Source organism: Lytechinus pictus, chromosome 4 (genome assembly GCF_037042905.1).
Source record: "Lytechinus pictus isolate F3 Inbred chromosome 4, Lp3.0, whole genome shotgun sequence".
NCBI lineage: Eukaryota > Metazoa > Echinodermata > Echinoidea > Temnopleuroida > Toxopneustidae > Lytechinus > Lytechinus pictus.
This window is the reverse complement of record NC_087248.1, coordinates 26,712,651-26,734,826: the sequence shown is the minus strand read 5'-3', so window position 1 is coordinate 26,734,826 and position 22,176 is coordinate 26,712,651. Positions and strand designations below refer to the sequence as shown.

At 37.2% G+C, this 22,176-nt stretch overlaps 3 protein-coding genes across 3 annotated transcripts in view; 1 reads left to right on the top strand and 2 right to left on the bottom strand.

The window, feature by feature from the left end:
• Window positions 1-4,631, bottom strand: part of LOC129258762 (SET domain-containing protein 4-like) — a 46,620-nt gene extending 41,989 nt beyond the window's left edge. Inside the window, exon 1 of the mRNA XM_064098006.1 lies at window positions 4,188-4,631. Within this exon, the coding sequence (XP_063954076.1) occupies window positions 4,188-4,236 (49 nt within the window). The 5' untranslated portion in view covers window positions 4,237-4,631. The remainder of the gene's footprint in view (window positions 1-4,187) is intronic.
• On the top strand, window positions 4,108-12,273 carry LOC129258763 (uncharacterized). Its single transcript, XM_054896994.2, has 5 exons — window positions 4,108-4,592; window positions 7,858-7,924; window positions 8,295-8,417; window positions 9,242-9,347; window positions 10,336-12,273. Exons 1-5 carry the CDS (start codon window positions 4,442-4,444, stop codon window positions 10,678-10,680), a joined length of 792 nt encoding a protein of 263 aa, XP_054752969.2. The 5' UTR covers window positions 4,108-4,441; the 3' UTR covers window positions 10,681-12,273.
• A 727-nt stretch (window positions 12,274-13,000) lies between these two features.
• Window positions 13,001-22,176, bottom strand: part of LOC129258764 (activating signal cointegrator 1 complex subunit 3-like) — a 61,938-nt gene continuing 52,762 nt past the window's right edge. Inside the window, exons 37-42 of the mRNA XM_064098749.1 lie at window positions 21,900-22,051; window positions 20,591-20,702; window positions 19,990-20,101; window positions 19,238-19,329; window positions 17,841-18,003; window positions 13,001-14,944 (exon numbers count right to left, since the gene is read on the bottom strand). Coding sequence (XP_063954819.1) covers window positions 14,751-14,944; window positions 17,841-18,003; window positions 19,238-19,329; window positions 19,990-20,101; window positions 20,591-20,702; window positions 21,900-22,051 — 825 coding nt within the window. The 3' untranslated portion in view covers window positions 13,001-14,750. The remainder of the gene's footprint in view (window positions 14,945-17,840; window positions 18,004-19,237; window positions 19,330-19,989; window positions 20,102-20,590; window positions 20,703-21,899; window positions 22,052-22,176) is intronic.

The window sequence follows — 22,176 nt, the reverse complement described above, 5'->3', positions numbered from 1 at the left end:
TGTTGGTTATTAATCCTGCAGTATTTCATCTACATACAAAAAGTAGGCCAAGATCTACAATATATATGGCTAGGGGTCCTGAAGCTACGTGGGTCCTGGTAAAGCTATATGCTTTCAAAGGCAAAATTCACAATCTATGTGTGGAACTGTGACTGCACAGTGACAAATGGTTCCTATTCAATTTTTCTCGAGAGGCTGCAATAAATCACTACATGCACAGAAAACCAGAAAGTTTAATTTCATATTTTCCTATGGTGTAATAATATATTTTAGAAATTGAGGCACAGAATATTTGACATAGCTTTAGGAACCCTTCTACATGTACATGGGGCGTCAAAATCATAGGAAAAAATACCCTTATTTCCTTTTTTCCTATTAATGGAAAGTGCCCTTTTTCAAGATGAAATACCTTTTTGAAGTACATGTATTTTTAGATTTAAAAACTTTTAGATCAAAAAATCACCAAAGTGCAAATTTCCTTATAAATAGGAAAAAATACCCTTATTTCTTTTTTTCCTCATGGAAAGTGCCCTTTTTCAAGATGAAATACCTTTTTGAAGTATGTATTTTTAGATTAAAAAATCACAAAATTTTGGCATCAATTAGGCCTTATGGCCCATTGTTAGTATGGTACTCATTCTGTCCTTGCATGGTTACAAAAATGCTTTTCAATAGAATGTCCAATTTTCGGGGTGGAACATCACAAATTTATGGCTCGGGTTTTGTATTCACATTATTTTTTATGAGATATATGTATGCTAATTATTAGAGGAAGTTCACCCTGTTGTAAAAATAGTAAAATTAAAAAAAATTTGGTGAAGGTTTGAGGAAATTCATTAAAGATTAAGAAACTTACAAGAATGAAATAGTGTTTTTTTAACTGTGACGAGCAGCTACCACATATGTTGTGGTTCGTGATGACTTATTCTTTATTTTCTTTTTAGGAGCAAATGTTAACTGAATTGTGTATTGATATACTGAAGGTACAATAAACATTTTCATTTTTTTTTTTTCAAAAATTTTCAATTTTATTAGAAAATTACATTTCATTGATATTTTTACCATACGATATATAGGAAATCTGCTCGCATATCTTGACGTCAAAAATCAAATAATCCAAATTCTAATAGCTTTTTATTCTTTGATAGATCTTCCTCAAAACTTCACAAATATATTTTAATTATTTGTTCTGCTATTTTGAAAACACACTTTTTGTCAGGATGTTCAAACTTCCCCTTAATAAACAGTGACTAAATGCAATCCTTATCAGGTCCCTTTTCTGGCCTGTAGGATGGGGGGTCGGGTGTCCGGACACTTTATATTTTTGAAGCCTTCTTTTTTGTATTTGGATTACACTAAAAATATGAATTCAATACTTGTAATCATCTTCTATTTTGTTCTTTATAATATTTCCTAACATTTTGTACTAAAAATTTATGAAACTTCGCAAGTAAATTTTTCCAAATGACTTTCTAAAATTGATCGTCCGGACACACAACCTGTCCTGACACACAACAACTGAGCTGGGTATACATGTATATAAAAAATTTCAGCTCGCACTTCATGCTCAAGTCAATTTCTTTAGGATAGGCTACACAACTTTTTCATGTTTAAAAAAATGCTTTGATGTTCAGTTTTCATGTCTTATTTTAGTTATTAAATGAAATTTACAAAAGTTTGAGCTTTCGATTCTCGCTGCATGGCAACATCAATCTCGCAAAGCGACAAGGTCAAGGATGCCCTTTTAACAGTGAATAGCGCCAAAAGAGCAAGTTTCACAACTTCAGATTTGACAATTTTCCAAACCGCTCACTCACTATGCTCGCTCGCAGAAAAAAATAGAACATGAATATATATTTCATCATTCATCAGAAATCACTTCAAAAACCAGTGAAAAAGGCTTTGCTCTACTTTACTTACTTAGTTATCACAATCATAGTCATAATATGCAACTACTTCATGCAGCTGGTAAACTCATAGAAAAATATATATCTGTTTACCCCAAAATGCACATTTTGACATTATTATTGCTTTCCTGGCTTTGCCCCCAAAACGAAAATATGTTCCACCGCCCCTGATGAAAAGACAGAAAAAAGATGTGGGCCAGCTTGATTGAATTTAATAGTCATGACATTGTTGTTGTTGTTGTTGTTCGTTTTGGGCCTGTTTCACGCCCTAGTAGTCTCCTCGGTAGACACTTAGTGTTGAGAACTCAAAGGTAGAAAACTGCTAGGTAGCCTAATTGTTTTGTTGGCTAGTTTGGCTAGATGTTAGCGCTGGTGGATGAGACAAATGCTACCACCGATGCTCTAATAATAGATTGCATTTGCTTGGTCATTGCAGGGTTGAAGCCCAGGAGGGTGACCACTGAGATCTCTCTGAGATGGTATGGAGTGTTAGTTTTGCTGTATCCTATCTCTATGGTCTGTATCATCTTCAGTCTACTGGACTCATAGAGTGAACAGTGGAGAAGGACATGCTCTATAGTTTCCCTGTCTCTGTTGCAACTGCAGTTAGGTGAAGGGTGGTTGTGAGGGAAAATTCTGTGCATATTGTCATTGAGTTTGGTATGTCCTGTGAGCATCCCCATCAGCTTCACTTCTGTGGATCTTGGAAGAGAGCTGTGTCACAGCTGCCAACATTGGGATGATAGAATCCAGAAGATTTCGCGGAGGTATGATTTTGTGAGGGAGCGCGCGGCGAAATGTCCCACGGACGGGAGTTTTGGGTAGCAAAACTCATTAAGAAACAACATTTGATAGTATCCGACAGATGTCTAAACCATCAAAACTTTTGGCACATAGATTAAATGCACATTAGAGAGATTTCATGAAATGATGAATTGTCTGTCATTGACTAAAAAAATAAGTTCAAGCCTGATTTCAGGCAATACAGTAGAACATAAAATGATTCACAAAAGAATGCATTCAACAAGAAAATACCTTTATTATCCAGAGGGGGAAAGGGCTGCAGTAGTGGAAGATGGGCTTGCCTGGCCCTGTAAAGACTTATATGTGGCCTGTTTAAAGTCTGAGGGCCGAGGGATTCCTGTGAAAATTGCCTTTTTGTAGCAAGCACGCACAGCCAGCCAGCGCCAGGCTAGCTCACTCACGAAAGAGAAAATGTTCGAATCCGATCAACCCAAGTAAAAGTAGGAAAAAAAAACTCCACTTTGCTTCTGTTCTTCAGGATTGTCAATAAAATTATTCCTAAAAGTCAGGGTGTAATTATAATAGTAACCCATCATTGATCCACAGTTTCAGCTCGAATAAAGCGCACACAAGCTTCCGAAAAATACATCGGACTTCCCTTCTCGCATAGCCTCCTGCCACGGCGCTTCCAAAGCAGCATCCTTGGCTAGTTGGTCAGCAAGTTCATTTCCCATGATATTTGCATGCCCAGCGATCCATGTGATGGTGACAGTACTAGGATGGGGGGTCGGGTGTCCGGACACTTTATATTTTTGAAGCCTTCTTTTTTGTCTTTGTATTACACTAAAAATATGAATTCAATACTTGTAATCATCTTCTATTTTGTTCTTTATAATATTTCCTAACATTTTGTACTAAAAAATTACGAAACTTCGCTTGTAAATTCTTCCAAATGACTTTCTAAAATTGATCGTCCGGACACACAACCTGTCCGGACACACAACAACTGGGTATACTACTAGTACGGTACTAGTGCCTCTACTTCTTAGAAGAGTGATGTTTTTATTAGTGCGAGACACAACCTCTGGGAACGATGAAGAGTGGAGAGAACTGGTCATGGCCATGACAGCACTTTGACAGTCAGTGAGAATGTGCACTACGACGACTAGGGCTGGTTTCTTCAGGGTGACATGTTCCACAGCTGTTTCTATGGCGACCATTTCAGCATGAAACTCCTACTCGAATTTCTAGCAACAGGCTTGCCGATGCAGGTTGGTATGCAGTTCAGTCCTGTCCAGTAGATGACAATGCCTGCTCCGCAAGGACCTGGGTTCGACAATGCAGACCCATCTGTGAAGATGATAGTATCGGTATTGAGACTTAAAATGAAATCAGTCGCCAACTTAATTCAGAGCCTGGTCCTTCTGCTCACTAGACACTACTTCATGACAATTGACATTGGTCATTTCACTTTTTCAGCATATTTTGGTCTACCAAATGACCACAAAAAAGATATAATAATCCGACTTTACTTACTTGTATATCGCGACATTCTGTTTTTCCTTCGTTTTCGAAGATGCCTCATCTCATAGTTTCCAAATGATCTACATCGGTGTGTCTGTCAGTGTCAGCTTAGCTTAGCTAGGGTCCGATGCGGGCCGGGCCGGTGGTGGGCGCCGGGCCGGGCGGGCAGGCAGCGGCGCCCCGGTACGGTATACGGTACGGTACGTAGTGCAAAGTCCGCCCTGCCCGCTGCTTCCTGCCCCGGTAAGAATCTCACCAGGAAAGAAATGGATGGTTTGAAAGATTCTGAAAACGACGGAGAAAATTGCAGCGCAGAATTGCCTGTTGTGTTCCAGTGTCAGGGCTGTAGATCAATTTTGAGTGATTCACTGGCTTTCCTTACAGCGAATGATGATTTGAAAACTATCACCGTAAATCGTGAGTACCGCGGTATGTCTGTCGCTCCCGTACACGTGTACGGTACCGAAGGTCTATTTCACCCCGAAGATCCCCCGGCAACCGGTCGGTTTGAAGAGCTCGATCGCTAGTGCTGGACGTCGTGTAGTTGTAGTCCCACTCAATATAATTTGTGCGTGTTGATAATGATATTTCGTAGTAGTCTAGGCTAGTCTATAGCAAAACCAAAAGCTTTGGTCTCTATTATTATAATTATTTTACCGAGGTTTTTTACCTGACTGCTAAGCTAAGAAAGCACGAATACCTGTGAGTGTGAGCTGTTCCGGTGAACCAGGATTCAGGAAAGTGAAATATGGAACATCGACAAAGGCAATTCACGCTGCATGAGCGGATCGACCGAGCCAGGCAGATGAAGGCTAACTTACACAATGTTGTTAGACTTGTAAACAAATTATAAAGAATTGAAAGGAAGGATGAACGAAAGAATGAAGGAGAGAAAGAAAAGAGGAAAGGAAAGATATGAATTGAGTAGAAAGAAAGAAAAAATGAAGCTTTGTGATAATGAAGGATAAAAGAAAGAAAGTTAGAATAAAATTTAAAGAAGGATGAAAGAAAGAATAAAAGAGCAGAAAGGTTTCCGTCATTCTTTGAAACGATATAAAGAAAGAGAGGAATAAAACAAGAATTGGGAAGAAACACAAATGTGTGAAAGAAAAATAAAGCCAAAGGAAAAAAAGAAGTAAGAAAAAGGAGGAAGAAAGAAAGAATGAAGGAAAGAAAAATGTTTCCTTCAGAAAGCGAAAAACAAAGAAAGAAGAAAAACAGGAAGGGAGGGAAAGAAAGACTAAAGGGAAAATAATTGGAAGAAAAAAATGAAGAATGAAAGAGAGGGAGGAAAGAATGAAGGGAGGAGAGAATGAAAAAAAAACATAATGGAAGGAGAGAAAGAACGATAAGAAAAGGGAGTAGGAAGCAAAGAAAAGTTTAAGGAAAGAAAGAATGAAGGAAATAAAAAGAAGCAAAGTAAGAGGAAGACGGAAAGAAAGAAAAAATAACAGAGAGAAAGGATCAGGAAAGAAAGATAGATGGAATAAAATAGGGCAAGCAGGAAGAAAGAAGGATAGAAAAGAGAAAAATGAAAGAAAGAACAAAATAAGGAAAAAAGTTCAAACTTCAAGGAAAAAAAATACAATCATCTAACAAATATCTTAATGATATTTGGGGTTTTAATTTATTTTTTTAATTTGAATAAACTTAAATCATCTCATCATCATCTGCTGTAATCTTCAAAGGGCTCTGCAGCCTATCACGAAGATGAACTGAAACTTGGACGCACGTAGGGCAAGCAGGAAGAATTTAGAAATTAATAAAATTTCAAAGTGAAACAGTGTCAAACTTAAGAATTGTATGAAACAACGCGGCATCACACACAGGCATCTCTCCCATCCCATTACTAGTACGCATCGGTCACAACAAGACTCAAAACGAAAGCTGACACAACTAGATCTAGTTATCGATTTTATTGTTGTTTCTGCTACGTCATCTGTTGGTTATTTGATGAAAATTCTTCACCTTTAAATAAATTGACTATATTTTGTTCAATATTCTGAAATACGGGACAAATAGGTGTCCCGGGAAGGGTTTGTCGGGACGCCTCACTGGGACAAAGGAGCACAATATAGGATATAGCTAGAGGCAACAGCCAGCACTACAAGAAGATGAATGAGAAAGAGATGACGAGAGGCAAATAAAAGGAGGAGAGACAACATCAAGTTGCAGAAGTGTGAGTGCCTGAGAAATATAGTTAGTCCATGTCGATCATAGAATAAAAGTACAGTACTGTGCTGTAGCCTTGCATGCCTATTTAGAATGAATGAAAGAAATAAACATACTGCCTTGCTTTTAGTGAATGGATCAATACAAAGGAAGCGAGTTGCTTATGAAAATTCTTTAAAATCTTCAGGGTCTAGATCTACAATATATGTATTTCCTTTGTGTGTGCACTTGGTCTTAACTAGCCAGGAGGCTTAACCCTAAAAAGACTGGGGGGGGGGGGGGGGGCTGATTCAGCCCCCCCTCGACATTTTTCGCAATAAATCTGTAACACGAAAAGCTGGAGCCGCGCCGTTCCTTGACTTTTTTCTTTCAAGTCTTGCGCAACTTTTGAGACCAAATTTGCGACGCCCGGGTACGTGGTTCCAAAATTACGCAACTTTTTGTAAGTGCATGTCGACCCGAAATTGCTCAAAAACGTGAATTTGTGTACAAATCCAATGCAAATTGTGTTTTTAGCCAAAATTCATAAATGTATCATTATTTTCAATTTTACTAATCAAACTCAATTAATTTCATCTTGTTTATGGTCAAAATAATGTAGCGGACGATTTCCATTGAAAAAACAATAAAAAAATAAAAGTCGAAAAACAGAGAAATACATAAGAAATTTTAAAAACAATAAAATACATAAGAAAAGAATTGTGATATTGAATTTTTTTTTAATTACATTTGATCAGAATCCTTCAAAGAGTCTGTGAATAAAAAATTAGCAGTTTAGAGGCCTTATTTAGTTAATTAGAGCCAATCTTTGATTTTACGCATAAATTAGCATAATTAATGAATTATGAGATTTTTCGGAAAATTTGATCCTACAGTCTTGGAGATTATGCCATGGGTAATGCCCGTGCCAATTTTCGTCGCGATCGCGCACTCGACGGCCGAGATCATAGGGGGGGGCTGAATCAGCCCCCCCCCCCCCCCCCAGTCTTCTAAGGCATCAAAATAGCCCAGTCTATTTAGGGTTAAGAGTAAAAGAAATTCACTAACGCCTTGCTCTACACACACCGTAGTTATTCTCACAATTAAGGGCACCCCAAAATCGAACTTCATTTCCAACATGTATATGCTTTTAAATAAAGTTTTAAGATCTATAATAAAGCGTAGAAAATGTCTGCCGGCCTCTATATATGCGCCTCGTAGCTTACATTGCATTGTAGCTACATGTACCAACAAAGAAGGAAAGATGGCCATGTAAACATCGGTAAGTAATATCCCATTTTATCATAACAAATTTGTTTTTTTAAGCTTTATTATTTAAATTTTTTTTTAGGGTATATGTCGGAAATGAAGTTCTATTTTGGGGTGCCCTTAATTGTTAGAATAACTACAGTGTGTGTAGATGATGTCCCTAGTCCTACCTGTGACTTGCAATCTAAATTTGACACAACCAAATACAGAGCTACAGTAGCACATATCATTTTTTTAATTATCTTCTGTTTTGTTTCCTCAGGAGTAAACTCTTCTGTTGGGCTCTCACCAAGACGAATAACATCAACTCACGGTGTGGACCAAGGAAGGTAAGAATCTGTGATCATAAGCTATGTCTACCCTTGGTTCTCCATGTGTGTTAAGGTTTTTTAGTTCTCCCTCTACTGTTTTTGCGCCACGTGGTCTTGGGCCGTCCCCTCTTTCTTCTCCCTTCTGGTGTCCAGTCGGAGAGCTACACCGGTGATATTCTGGCCATCCATTCTAAGAATATGTCCAATCCATTTGCATCGTCTCCTGAGGATTAGTTATTCCCATGTTCTCTTGCTTACATCGCATAGTTCTTAGCAAAGTAATATGATGAAACCTGATTCCCTTTTATGGACTGATAAAATTAATTTGAATTTGAATCTGACCTGTGAGATACAAATACCTACCGTACTTCTACTTCATTTTTTTCAGTACATACAGTCCTGTGGAATGTAAGGAGTGCCACAATGTAGTGGGGAAGGTTTACAAAACAACTCCAAGACTCCTGGATGACCTTAGGGATTACTACACCTTAGATGCCAACAAACTTTTAATGTAAGTCACAAGTTCACATCTGTTCGCACATCACTTTTTTAATTGTAAATAATAGTTCAGTTCAATTTATTTCAATCATAAAATCATAAAGTCTATAACATGTTCAGGTTTAATCTGATGGTGAAATTGGAGACTGAAATACAAACTTGCTAAACATACCAGTAGTTTCCTTTAATAGAAAGGAAAAGAAAAAAAATCACATAGCCATCATTCATTGTGGTAAACATGGATCTTCACTCTGTCAACGCATTGCACAGACATTCCAGTTTAGCTTTATGACAAGCCGCTATTGGGATTATTTCTACATAGTGCATTGTACAAGGGCACACATTTTATGATTTAATTTGTGTAGTTTTTATTCAGAGACTATAAATTCAATAGCAAGAGAGGAATACTGAGCCCATTATAGTTACTTTGTATCTATTTTGTTTGATTGAAAAGCAAATACTATCATGATTCATTGTTTATTCGATGCAAAAATGCACTCCCAGAATTATATTTGGCAGCTATTTCAATAATTCTTCTTTGATATACATGCATGATCAACCTTTCAGCTATTTTAATAACATTAATCCTGTCAATTAGTTTTCATTCAACAAGTTAATAAACGTGTAATTTGATCATTTAGACTAATGTGTAATATAAGATTACTGCAATTATTCATTGACAAGTTCTGCAAAAGTTTATGTACAAGAATTTTGTAATTCTTCTTTCGTTCATTTTTACTTGCACTGTTTGCAACCTGACATGAACAATTGCATGTTCTTGTTGCTATCATTACTATATTGCCGGATATTAAAATGAGCGTCTGTTTATTTTTGCAGTTACCAAATAGGATCTTCCACTACAAGCCTCTTCTTAGAAGATGGCCCTTCTCGTTCTGTCCCAAGCATCACTGATCTAAGGACATTGAAAGACACAGTTATGAAGGTATGGGGCATTGCAAAAAAAGTAAAAAAGTTGGGTTGGTCAAGTCCACCCCCCAAAATAAGTTTGTTTGAATAAAAAGAGAAAAACCAATTAATGCTGAAAATTTCATCAAATTTGGATGTAAAATGAGAAAATTATGACATGTAACCAGTGTGTTGGCTCAGTTGGTAGAGCGTCCGTCTCACAACGGGGAGGTCGGGGGTTCAAACCCCAGTCGCGTCAGAACATTAGACGTTTAAAGATGGGAGTTGCTGCTACCCTGTTAGGCATTCAACAATAAAAGGGATAGAGCCTCGTCGATCTGGAGCTGCACAGCGGCTGCCGGGCCCACGATCAATTTGGGCAAAGCAAATTTTCGGAGTATTTCATTTCGTGTCTATTTCAAACAATAAAATATGCATTTTCATTTTTTCATGTAACATCATTTATTTTTCCCCCAAAACAGTTCTCTGCACATCAGAGTGATATGCAAATGAGTTGATGTCATTCACGCAGATTTGACAATGAGGAAATTCTTCAATCGAATCTGAATAGGTTTGATACAAAATGGCCATTCCACATTTTCATAGAGAGGAAAATACATGTACAAATATCTCATACTTCATACGATAAAATACATAAGAAATAGTGATTGGGTGATATCATCGGTTCCCTCCTTTGCATACCGACTGGGGTATGCTTTTGTCAAATTATTCTAAACTTTCTTATTTTATATTTGACTTTGATGAAATTTTCACCATTGTTAAAAAAGTTGGTTTGATTTTTCTCTTTCTATTCAAGTCAACTCCCTCTCACGTCCCTTTTCAAATCAACTATTTGATGGGGGGGGGGGACTTGCCCTTCAATTTATAAGGACCTTGTGGTACATGTATTCTTTCAGGTCAGGTGGGGTGGGGGGGTTGTCACATGCAACTTCCCCACGACCAATACCAGTAGCAATGTACAGGCATAAAATACATCCCATTTGATTTTTTTATTATTTTCCCAGCTTCAGGTATTGATGTGCACCATGCATCAGAGAATAGCAAATATTGAGCAATCTCTCGAGATCGAGAACACCCAACCAGCTGGACCACACCAAGGCCTCCCGCAGGCCCTTGGTTCAAAACCCATTCAAAATCAACAGAACCAGCTAGGAGTAATCACCAGTTTCCATGAGAGATTGAGTGTTTTATCGTCGGTGAATGATGGTAGAGACAGATCGATGGAAAATCTTCCAAAGAAGAAGTCCCAGGAGCAAAGCGGTGACTCGTATAGAAGTGAGGATGTCCGAGAAAGGAGGAAGATAAGGGAGAGAGGCACAAAGAGATTGAAGAAATCTGAGAATGATTGAATGCTGTGCGTAGGATTTAACGTCAAGAGTTTGAAGTTTACAAACTTTTCAGGACTGCTAGGATACAGTGTTGCCAAGTACTATGAATAGTACGAGTGTCCTCATTACTGCGCAGTTTCCATGATCTCATTTTTCAACCGTTTGATTTGTTCTTTTGTACATGTAGTTCCGTAGACCATTTTTCATACTGCTCGTTATATTGTTAGTTCACAAGACCCCGCATTTTACCCTTGCAGCAAAAAGTACTATGAGCACAATAATTGGCTGTAAGATAATCAATTTTAGGCAATCAGGAGCCCGTTGCAGAAAGAGTTGCGTTTAAACGCAAGTCAAAAAATCAATCGCAAGTCCAAAATGGGCGCTGTTGATTGGTTAAAAATGAAGTTGCGCGTGATATTTAGAGTTGCGTTTGATTGCAACTCTTTCTGCAACAGGCCCCAGTTCATTTTAAAGGCCCTGTCGCATTGTTCCATGCAAGCCTTGCGTGTCTTTATTTTTTGCCTCTTGCAAGTTGAACGTGCTCAAAATTTTGTTGCCAATGAGTTGTGGGTCAATAAATCCAGTTTGCACATGTTGGTTGTTCTTAAATCATATGATTGCCTATATTGAAGCAATTTTGCAGTCCTGTGCCCTTCAACATACAGCATAGCGATTCGTCACAGGCTATATTTTCTATGGCTGATTGCATTGGATAATTGTGTATTGTATGAACTGTCATAAATATCAGCCCAAAGATAAATTGCTAAACTTACTCTCGAGGTGTTTATATTGTAATTTATCCAATGGAATGGAATTTATGACCAAAGAAAAACTGCAAACCTCACTTGGATATTTTTGTTTTTTGAACAAAATACTTCTTTATTCTGATACTTGTTTTATTTCCTATTAGGAAACACTTTGGCATTATCCACCTTGAAGAGAAAAAGCTTGAAGCAAAAAATATTATTTCATCATACATGCATATGTATGTTGTCATGTTTCAAAAACATGATATCAAATTGGCACTGCCAACAGGTACATAAATTTTTGTTGAAGTCCTCTACACACTGAATATGACCAAAAGTCATGTTCACATGAAGTGAGTGCCAATGCTAACACAACGGCAGTCTCCTTGATCAATATGAAGTAGAGTGTGAACATGGCAAGATATCATTGACCACGCATATTTGAGTATGACTTTGGATCAGATGAATTTCCGTGACGCCCACGGACAAGACCCAGCCCAGTTCAGTGTGAGAGGCTTTCAGAATCAAATGCATCAACGTTTTTTTTTTGTTCTTTCAGGGAAACAATTCTTCATAAACTTCCTCAAAGGAGAGTCGTGGCAAAGTGAAATACGACAAAATAAATATATTATATTAATCTCACATCAAGCATACTTTATGCTTCCTAATTTTGCTATGTACAATTAATATCTTTTAGATATTTCACATAAGTATATATTTCCTATATGATACTTTACTGAGATGAAGAACATTCAGTGTAACATAAAGACAAGCCTATGGATGGAAATACAAAGAAAAAAATCATACATGTAACATTGATGTTAAATATTACTTGTCAAATAAAACAAGGTCAAATTTTTACTCATTATGAGACGCTTTGTTTATGTTTCTAAATTTTTAAGTGTTTTTATTACTTAGAGATATAGGCTGGTATTCAATTATAAGTATTGATTTTGTAAGTTTTTTACTCAGTATTTTATATGGCTACGCAAAATGCTTTAATTCCTATTCAGATCGCGTCTGAGTATTTTACTTTATCAAGCCAAATTATTTACTTACAAACAAAATACTAATAACTGTAGCGACGTCATAAATTTTGAGCCAAATAATGTGCAATGTATGTATCCATCTGTGTGAAGAATGTATGACTGCATTTATCACATTTGTAAATTGCACACAAGCCAGACTTAACCCTAAATAGACTGGGCTATTTTGATGCCTAAGAAGACGTGGGGGGGGGCTGATTCAGCCCCCCCCCCCCTATGATCTCGGCCGTCGACCGCGCGATCGCGACGAAAAATGGCACGTGCATTACCCACGGCATAATCTCCAAGACTGTAGGATCAAATTTTCCGAAAAATTTCAAAATTCATTAATTATGCTAATTTATGCGTAAAATCAAAGATTTGCTCTAATTAACTAAATAAGGCCTCTAAACTGCTATTTTTTTTATTCATAGACTCTTTGTAGGATTCTAATCAAATGTACATGAAAAAAAAATTCAACATCACAATTCTTTTCTTATGTATTTTATTGTTTTAAAAATTTCTTATGTATTTCTTTGTTTTTTTACTTTTTGTTTTTTATTGTTTTTTCAATGAAAATCATCCGTGACTTTATTCTGACCATAAACAAGATGAAATTAATTTAGTTTGATTAGTAAAATTGAAAATAATGATACATTTATGAATTTTGGCTGAAAACACAATTTGCATTGGATTTGTACACAAATTCACGTTTTTTTAGCAATTTTGGGTCGACATGTACTTACGAAATGTTGCGTAATTTCGGAACCACGTACCCGGGGGTCGCAAATTTGGTCTCAAAAGTTGCGCAAGACTTGAAAGAAAAAAGTCATGGAACGGCGCGGCGCCAGCTTTTCGCATTACAGATTTATCGCGAAAAATGTCGAGGGGGGGGGGCTGAATCAGCCCCCCCCCCCAGTCTTTTTAGGGTTAAGCCAGGTAGGCGACTGGCTTAGATCAAGCAATAATAGCAGGATAATAAATAGAAATAATAACAATAGCAGGGCCGGCTGGGAAACATTTTTCATAACTTAAGTGGCTTCCCTGGGTAAATATACCTATATTATTATTATTACTTACATGTAGCCAAAAGAGCAATGGAATACCAAAGATGCCCTCCTGATTGCATGTAAAACCAATGGAGATGACTTTCATAAAATTTGTGTATCCATCTTATTGTGTATAAAGTAAATTTGTAAATAAGAGAAGGTAACATTTTTATACTCACTATACAAAGAATCTTTCCATACTTTGTTATTTTTTCTCTCCTTGTTTTGCTTGTTAGAGTTCTATTCTCGATAATAGTGATTTTTTGCGATTGCGAGGGGACGGATTCTACAACATAGAAAATCCAATGAAAATGCATGTTAAACCACAATGAACAGCTGAGAGGAGGTCTTTGTCAAAATTGGTGAACCAGGACAGCAGATTATTGTGAGATTTTGAGCTGAAAAAACTGCTCTTTGGATTCATTGATTTTGACAAAAACTGCTATGTCATGAAGGGCTGTTGACAATAGATTTCTTGTTGTATAATTTTTCCCTAATCCCTTAACTGCCTAATATCTGACATGTTGTATACATTGCCATTTATTAATAAAAACCTAAAGAAAATAATTTGGTACATTATTTCTCAATTAAAACTTACTACCCACAGAGGCTGTTTCATACGAACTGTCGGCTAATTATGCAATAATGTATTGAATTCTTTATCATCCCAGATGAGCTGATCAGAAATACATGATTTCTATAATAATCTTTGTTCATTTCTAGAAAAGGCACATAAACGATAAAAGAATGATTGAGAATGACCAAGACCAGGGGTAGGCCATCACTGATCAAGATCTTGGTCTGTATTTAAGTCCTGAAGCAGTTCTGCTTCTAGGTTCAAGTCGAGTCCAGTTCGTCAGGGTTGAGCTCTGTATTCAGTTGTGTCTTGTTGGCCTTTGTGTCCAAACATACCCTGCTCTGGCGGTCCTTACCGATGAAGCAGTTGCTTGGTGATGAGGTACATGCATGGATGGCAGATGACCCCTGCAAACAAGACCAGGGTTAAGTCCACAAGATAGAGATCTGGACCATTCAGTTCTGCTTCCTGCTCTAGCTCTATGTTCGAGTCCAGCTCCTCAGGGTTGATCTTAGTGTTGAGTTGCGTGACATGAACAAGACAAGACCAGGGCCACAAAATAAGAGATCAGTGATCCAGATATAATCAACATTAAGTTCCACTTCCAGCTCTGACATTAGGTCCAAGTCCACCTCATTAAGATTGATCTCTGTGTTGACATGATAGGAACAAGACCAAAACAACAAGATAGAGATCACTGATCCAGGTCTAGTCCATCAAGTTCTGCCTCCAGTTCTAGCTCCAGGTCTGAGTCCAGCTCATCAGGGTTGATCTCTGTGTTGAGTTGCGTCTCAATGTTGGCTTCTATCACATCTAGACATACACTGTACTGCTGATCTATTCCGATGTAGCAATCGCTCATCAGGTATAAGCTGTAGATAACGCGACCTGTAAGGCAGAGCAGAAAACAGAATGCTTCTATCATAATAATAATTTAATGATATCTCTTATCTATCTAGGGTAGCCATTTCAGCCATATTAACTGGTCTGACGAATTTCCACACTTCTTTCATTTGATACTCAACAGACAAGCCTCCGACCAATCTAAATTAAGCCACCTAGGTCAAAACATAATGAGGATGCCAATAAGCGGCAAGAGAAGGCAGAAAAAATAGAAGAAAACAGGAAATCTCAAAGGCAACTTTGACTTTAATTATATTAAATAACTTTACTTGTTTTTGTTGTCATCTTTAATTTACGTTGTTTGACCTCTTCAAAGGAACACCCAAACATGGCAAATTTGTCCTTACGAGAGAGGAAAGCCAAATCGTCTCTTACCTACAATTTTTGAAATTCTGTAAAAACATAAAATTTAATGGATAACAAATTTTTCAGGCAGAAAAAAAATTACTTACAAAAAATACAGGGAAATCATGAAAATCTAACACATTTTGTTGAACAAAACTGTGCACTGGTGGAAAATCTGCTGATCAAATCTCTTCAGTGTCTGTCTTATCCAAGCTTTATCTGCATACGGCAGTTTATGTATGTCAAGGATACTTAAGAGTTTTCTAAGATTTTCACTATGTTCAGCTGCTTTAATCTTGAATATGTCACCAAACACAAAATTATGATTATATAAAACTGAGCCCCGTCTTAAAAAGAATGCGATTGATCCGATCAAGCGCATTTATGGAAAGCCAGCAACTTCAACAGCTAAAATGAATGTTTATTCAAAACACTTTCTAGATATGTATAGGCTATTCATTAGGTGGTCTGTCAACGACAGATCACCTATTGATTTCGCTAGAATTTTCTTTCTTTATTTATTCTTTATTTATTTTTATTTCTTCCGTACACTTTTTTGTACACACGTTCACTCGAAATCGACATGATCAATTTCCTTCAAATTTCTGTCAGGCATCAAGCCATATGATTTCAAGTAAAATCAACTTTTTCAAGGTCATTAGGTCATCGTGACGTCATCCAGGCGCCATTTTGTAAAAATCAGGTCATTATCATATCTCGATAACGAGTCATAAAAAATCAACTATATTTGGTATACATCAACTTCAAGTCAACGGTCAACTAAAAATTTCATCAAATTCCGCGCGCGCACCTCGACGCGCACGTACGCGCGCATTAAAATTTTAAAATGTTCAAATTCGTTTCAAATTAATTTTCCATACGTTTCAGGCCATTTTAAGCATTTTGCAAAAAAACGCGCGCGCGTTTTCGCGCGTAATTGCATCTTCCAACATAGAATCGCCAAATTTTTTTATATCAATGCACCGATAATATAATTCTGAACAAGTTGATACCTTGATCAACCTTCTACGACAAGTAATAACGAAATTATCACCCGTTAAACTTTGCAGCACGTGTGCGCGCGAGCTCTCACTACAGGCCATATATGGGCAAAAACATGTCTATTGAAAATTCACTGTAGCTCTTTAAATAGTCCGTTGACCCCAATTTTTTTTTCATATATTGATAGAGTATGAGTTGTAGATTTGATTTCATGTCACCATTGTCCCTCAATTTGATCATGACGTCATCAAAATTGCGCCTAAACTGAAAATTTCATTTTTTCAAAAATGACGTCATCAAATTTATGCAAATTTGATCATAACTCCGTGAATATTGATCATTTTTCGCCCAGATTTCGATATGTTGTAGTTTAGAATGTACTCTTTCTCGTCAGTTATCATGAATTTTCATTTTGAAAAACGCATCATGGTGTAAAATTGCGATGAAAAGAGGCATGTCATTTTTCCTCATTTTACGTGTAATCTCTATGGGACATGACTTTTTCTCAAAACTAGATTCTATATTCCTCTATTTCGTGAGCTATATCTCCATTTTCTTTTATCAGTTATCTCTGAGCTTTGAATATATTGTAGCTGAGATTCTCAGCTTTCAGAAGTGTGCCCTCTATTTTTTTATCAGATGCCGGGATCATGCCCGTTTTTCGCTTGCAAAATTGGATTTGCAATTCTCAAATTTGCTTACGTGTAATCTCTATGGGGAATATCGTGGCTCAATGGATAACGCACTTGACTTGCGTTCTCGGGGCGCAGGTTCGAGTCCTGGGGTGAACAACATGATTTTTTTTTTTTTTTCTTTCTTTTTACCACCTCGTACATGATCCTTTTTGGTATTTAAAAGGTATGAAAGATTAAACAGATTATAATTACTTTTTTCATATCACATGTATTTTCATATATCAAAGAGACCCTTTTCACAGTGCTTTATCATCTCCCGTCTTTCACAAGTATTCCATCCATAATGAACATTCCGTTGTCATCATGAAGATCATATTGATCTGCTTGAACATGGTAATAGTGATCATGATGGCGAGAATAAGGACAGACCACCTAATTCGTCCGCATGACGAATTAAAATCTAGTTTTTTCATTGTTTTCTTGAAATTCAGCATGCTTCTCTTTGTTTACAAAGGACATTGTGCAAATTTCCTGTAAAACAAAATATGACATTGATCGATTTATGATATAGATGAAATTGATCGGATCAATCGCAGCTCTTTGTAAGACAGGGCCCGTCTTACATGTACACAGAGTTACGATTGATCCGATCTATCTCAAGTATATGGAAATCCATCAATGTCATAATTTTTTTCTATAGGAAATTTGCTCAATGTCCTTTGAAAACAAATAGAGGCATACTGAATTGTCAAGAAAACAGTGAACGTATGAATATACGTCATTTCTAGAAAATATTTTGAACAAACATGCATTTTAGATGGTGACGTTGCTGGATTTCCATAGTTTCGATTGATCGGATTAATCGCAACTCTTTATAAGACGGAACCCAGAACTCTTACCTAATCTCTCTGGTGTGTAGAAGGAGAGTTGAACCACCGATCGTCCTCGGACAAACCCTAACCGCTTCATGGCTAGTAGATCCTTGTTATCAACGTCTCCCAAGACCAACCACCAACCCTCATCCTTGGGCTTGGGGAATCGTGGGGAATGGGCTTTGCTATCCTGAATGGTTAGGAATAATAAGAATAATCAGCACTGGATCTCAATAGCACCTTTTCCAGATCAAGGGGATACAAAGGGCTATTTACGGCATAATATGAGATTTATAATAGAGGAAGGTTTTCAGACGATTGTTGTATTGGTCACACAAGAAAGTGTTTTGTAAATCATCATCACCATCATACCATAATCATCACCACATCATCATGAGCATTGTGGAGCCCAGTGGACAAGTCTTCTGACTTTGAAACAGAGGGTCGTGGGTTCGAATCCCAGCCATGGCATAATTTCCTTTAGCAAGAAATTTATCCACACTGTGCTGCACTCAACCCAGGTGAGGTGAATGGGTACCCGGCAGGATTAATTCCTTGAATGCGTGAGCGCTGAAAGGCAGCTCGAGCTAAAGCCGGGGTAATAATAATAACAACACGCCTCATAAAGGAATATTTCGAGATACATGTAGATGGCGCTATATAAATGCCTATTATTACTATTATTATCATCATCAACACCACCATCATCACAGTTCCATGACATTTGCTCCGGTGACAACTGCTTGGCCATAAATTCCACCAACTAATTCAATGACTAACTTCAACCCTGGATTCAACACTACACCCTACCCTAAACCTATACGTAAAACCCTATAGCAACCCTAACCTTGCATCTTTTGCATAATACAGCCCAGCGCAATTGTCACAGCAGCAAATGTCGAGTCACCAACACTGTAACCATCATCATCACCATCATCATCATCACAATCATCATTACAATGATCATCATCAAAATCACCAATATCATCATCATCACCATTATCATCATTATCATCACCATTATCGTCATCATCAACATCATCACCACCACCTCCATCATCACAATCATCATTATCACCACCGTCCAAATCATAACCATCATCACTACTGTACAATCACCTTCATCACCACCATCATAATCACCTTTATCATCATCATCACCATCATCATCATTGCCATCATCAAAATCACTACCAATATCATTATCAACATCACCACCTCCATCATCACAATGATCATCATTATCACCACCGTCCAAATCATAACCATCGTCACCATCATCCAATCGCCATCACCTTCTTCACCATAATCATCATCATCCTAACCCCAATAACCCCTTTTGTATAATGGGTAGATATAACCACTAGATAACAACATGCCCATCTGGATAGAAGATGGAAGGGGCAAAAGAACAAAAGATTTACCTTTCCTCTATTGGGTCTCCTGAGTTCCACCTGCAGGACATACTGTTGATCAGCATGGCACTGGATGAAGTCACTATCTCTTGCCCGACCATCTGAAAAAATACAGAGATAAGAAAAAATATATCAACAGCTTCACGTAACTTTGAGAAAAATAGTGTCATGTTCTCATCTACGTTTTGTCCAATTTTGGCCCTAAACTCGTGGAATATTCTGGTATCCCAGTCTGGACCATCTGACATAGAATAATTGCAGGGATGGGAAGGGGTACAGTCTTACACAATGGTCTTATGATTAGAAGCCAGGTGGGTGTCTCATTATGAAGCTGTTTGTAATTTACGAGTGACTTTATTAACGACTGGTGACCCTTTCTTGGGAGGTTAATTCACACTAATCGTGGCTGGGGTGATGAAATCTTGTATCTCAATATAAAAATATTTTGAGGGCAGCTTAGAAAAGGCTGTATTTTAAATATATAGCAATGGTGGCAATCCGTATTGTCTGAAAACAGTCTCCTGATACCTGTGAAGAACTCTTTCAAGGCAAAAGAAGGTTGCTAACCATGTTTCAACTCTAAAATCAAGCGTATTCTGAGCCGTCATCAAGACATTTCAATTTCGAGATACGAGGTTTAATCTGCCCATTCACAAAGTTTAACGAGAAAATTTGGTGAAGATAATTCACGTCAAGAACGGATCACCAGTGTTTCATAAAGTCGCTTGTAACTTTCGAACAGATTTATGTAATCGACTTACGTATAAACGTCGTTGGTAGGTGTTTGCTTTCCTGTTGGCCCCCATCCACCCACCATCCATTCATTGATAGACCAAGCTCTATCACAGGAAGCTTCTGAACTGTTGTCCATATCTGGATACAAAAAATTTAAAAAAATTATGAAAACAACAATTATTATCATCCTTCTATTCAGCATTTTAAACAGTTGACAAGAGCACATAAATGTGATCTAAAAGTCTCCTGATAAGTAATTCCTGTGGCTTAGATTAATCTGTTAATTAATCAAGCCCCTCCATTTCACCCTAAAATAAACAAATCATCTGGGTTAGTTTCATTTCTGAATTGTCTTTATCAAATGTATAATTTATGATATTACATGTACATGTCTTGTAATATATATATGTATTTTTATTTACTTTATATTATGCTCATTATATTACATGTAGGTACAACTGTAAAACAGAAATCAATGAATATAATCAAATCAAATCCTCAATATATTTCAATATATGAAAAACATCATCCAGTTACAGAATGACATGGACTCTACACAAATCATCTTTGGTTGCTTTTCTACACTTGGATACTGGTCAACTTGAATAAAAGGTTATCCATTAATACCTCATCAATCTGACGATCGTTGAACTTATTCTTGAGCATCGACCTGAGGGACTGTTTGTTGGAACAGGTATCCATCAACTCTGGAAGGCCTTCAATCAAACCTGCCCTCGTCCTGTGCGATGTAGAAATAAATGAGGAGAGGGATTACTTAGTAGTGAGTCAACATTGAAAAAAAATCAACCACCACGAGATAAATAATTGCTTAAGTCAATCAAACAGACCTGGGGGCTATTTCATGAAACTTGTTTTAATAAGAAATGAACAATAACGGTTTAAGCTCCAGAAATCATTTGATTTGATTGGCTGATAGCGAACTTGTCATAAAAATTGAGCAATGCTATCAAAGCTGATTGATTGATCATACATTCAATTTTTTCACACAACTTTCCAACTGATTGCAATGACAATTGCGTGCACTCACTTGTATTCATCAACTATTTGATCAATTGCAAGGCTTTATGTAGCAGGGCCCTAGGGACTTAAATTGATGGTCCGGGCTGAAAATATTTATATCTAATTAAATAGAGTAAAATTCACAAAGCAAAATGCTGAAAATTTCACCAAAATCGGATAACAAATAACAACTTTATTGAATTTTAAAGTTTATATTTGTAAAAACGGTTATATGCACATCGTCATGAATATTCATTAGGTGGGCTAATGATGTCACATCCCCAGTTCTTGGTAGAAAATTTTTGAATATACCTACATGTCATTTCATATAATAAAATACAAAAGAACACGTTGGGATATGACATCATCAGCCCACCTAATGAATATTCATAAAGACATGCCTAGAACTGTTTCACCAGAATAATGCAAATCTTTAAAATTCAATAACTTTGTTATTGTTATCTGATTTTGGTCAAAGATTTTCAGCATTTTGCTCTGTGAATTTTACTCAATTTATTGAGATAAAAATATCTTCAGCCTGGACCATCCCTTTAAGTTCCTTGGTGCTTGTGGTATATAACACATTACCAGAGGGTTCAGATGCACTGGCACTTGTACACCAACCACCTTTTAATCACACTTCCACTTTTGTCAAAATCTCCCTCATTACGCAAAATATATGTCATTCATTTCTTACAAGTCACATTTCTTGTAAATCAAACAGATTTTCATGGTCCACAAGAACTTTCACAATTCGTAATTGTTACAGTCAACTACTGTACATGTACATCAAATACAATGACTCAATTTCGAAAAAATGCACACCCCTTTTTACTGAGTTTGGGCGTTTTTGACAACCTACATGTAAATGCATCACACACACTTCCCCCTCCCCCTCCCGGAATGTTCACTTTACCTAAAGAGTGGTAGATGTGACTGCTCTATGTGAGGTAAGGTGAGAAGAGGGGAATCATCGAACCACCTTGCCTGGATGATACTCTGTACGAGATGCATGGTCTGAAGGGCCGTCACCAACCAACCGTTGAAGGACACCACATCAATCATCGCCTAAGGAAGAGAGCAAAAGGGTCATGATTTTATAAACAATCATAAACAATCAACATTTTTGTACACCCACCCGGTTTTCCTCAAGGGTCCAGGACGGACTTGGTATCAGTGTCGTAATCATTGCA

What these genes read in the sequence shown, in the direction of transcription:
- LOC129258763 (XM_054896994.2), top strand. Translation starts at nt 4,442, where the DNA reads ATGGATGGTTTGAAAGATTCTGAAAACGACGGAGAAAATTGCAGCGCA. An exon ending in CACGGTGTGGACCAAGGAAG is followed by an intron (nt 7,925 to 8,294) that starts GTAAGAATCTGT and finishes CATTTTTTTCAG; the next exon opens with TACATACAGTCCTGTGGAAT. An exon ending in TGAAAGACACAGTTATGAAG is followed by an intron (nt 9,348 to 10,335) that starts GTATGGGGCATT and finishes TTATTTTCCCAG; the next exon opens with CTTCAGGTATTGATGTGCAC.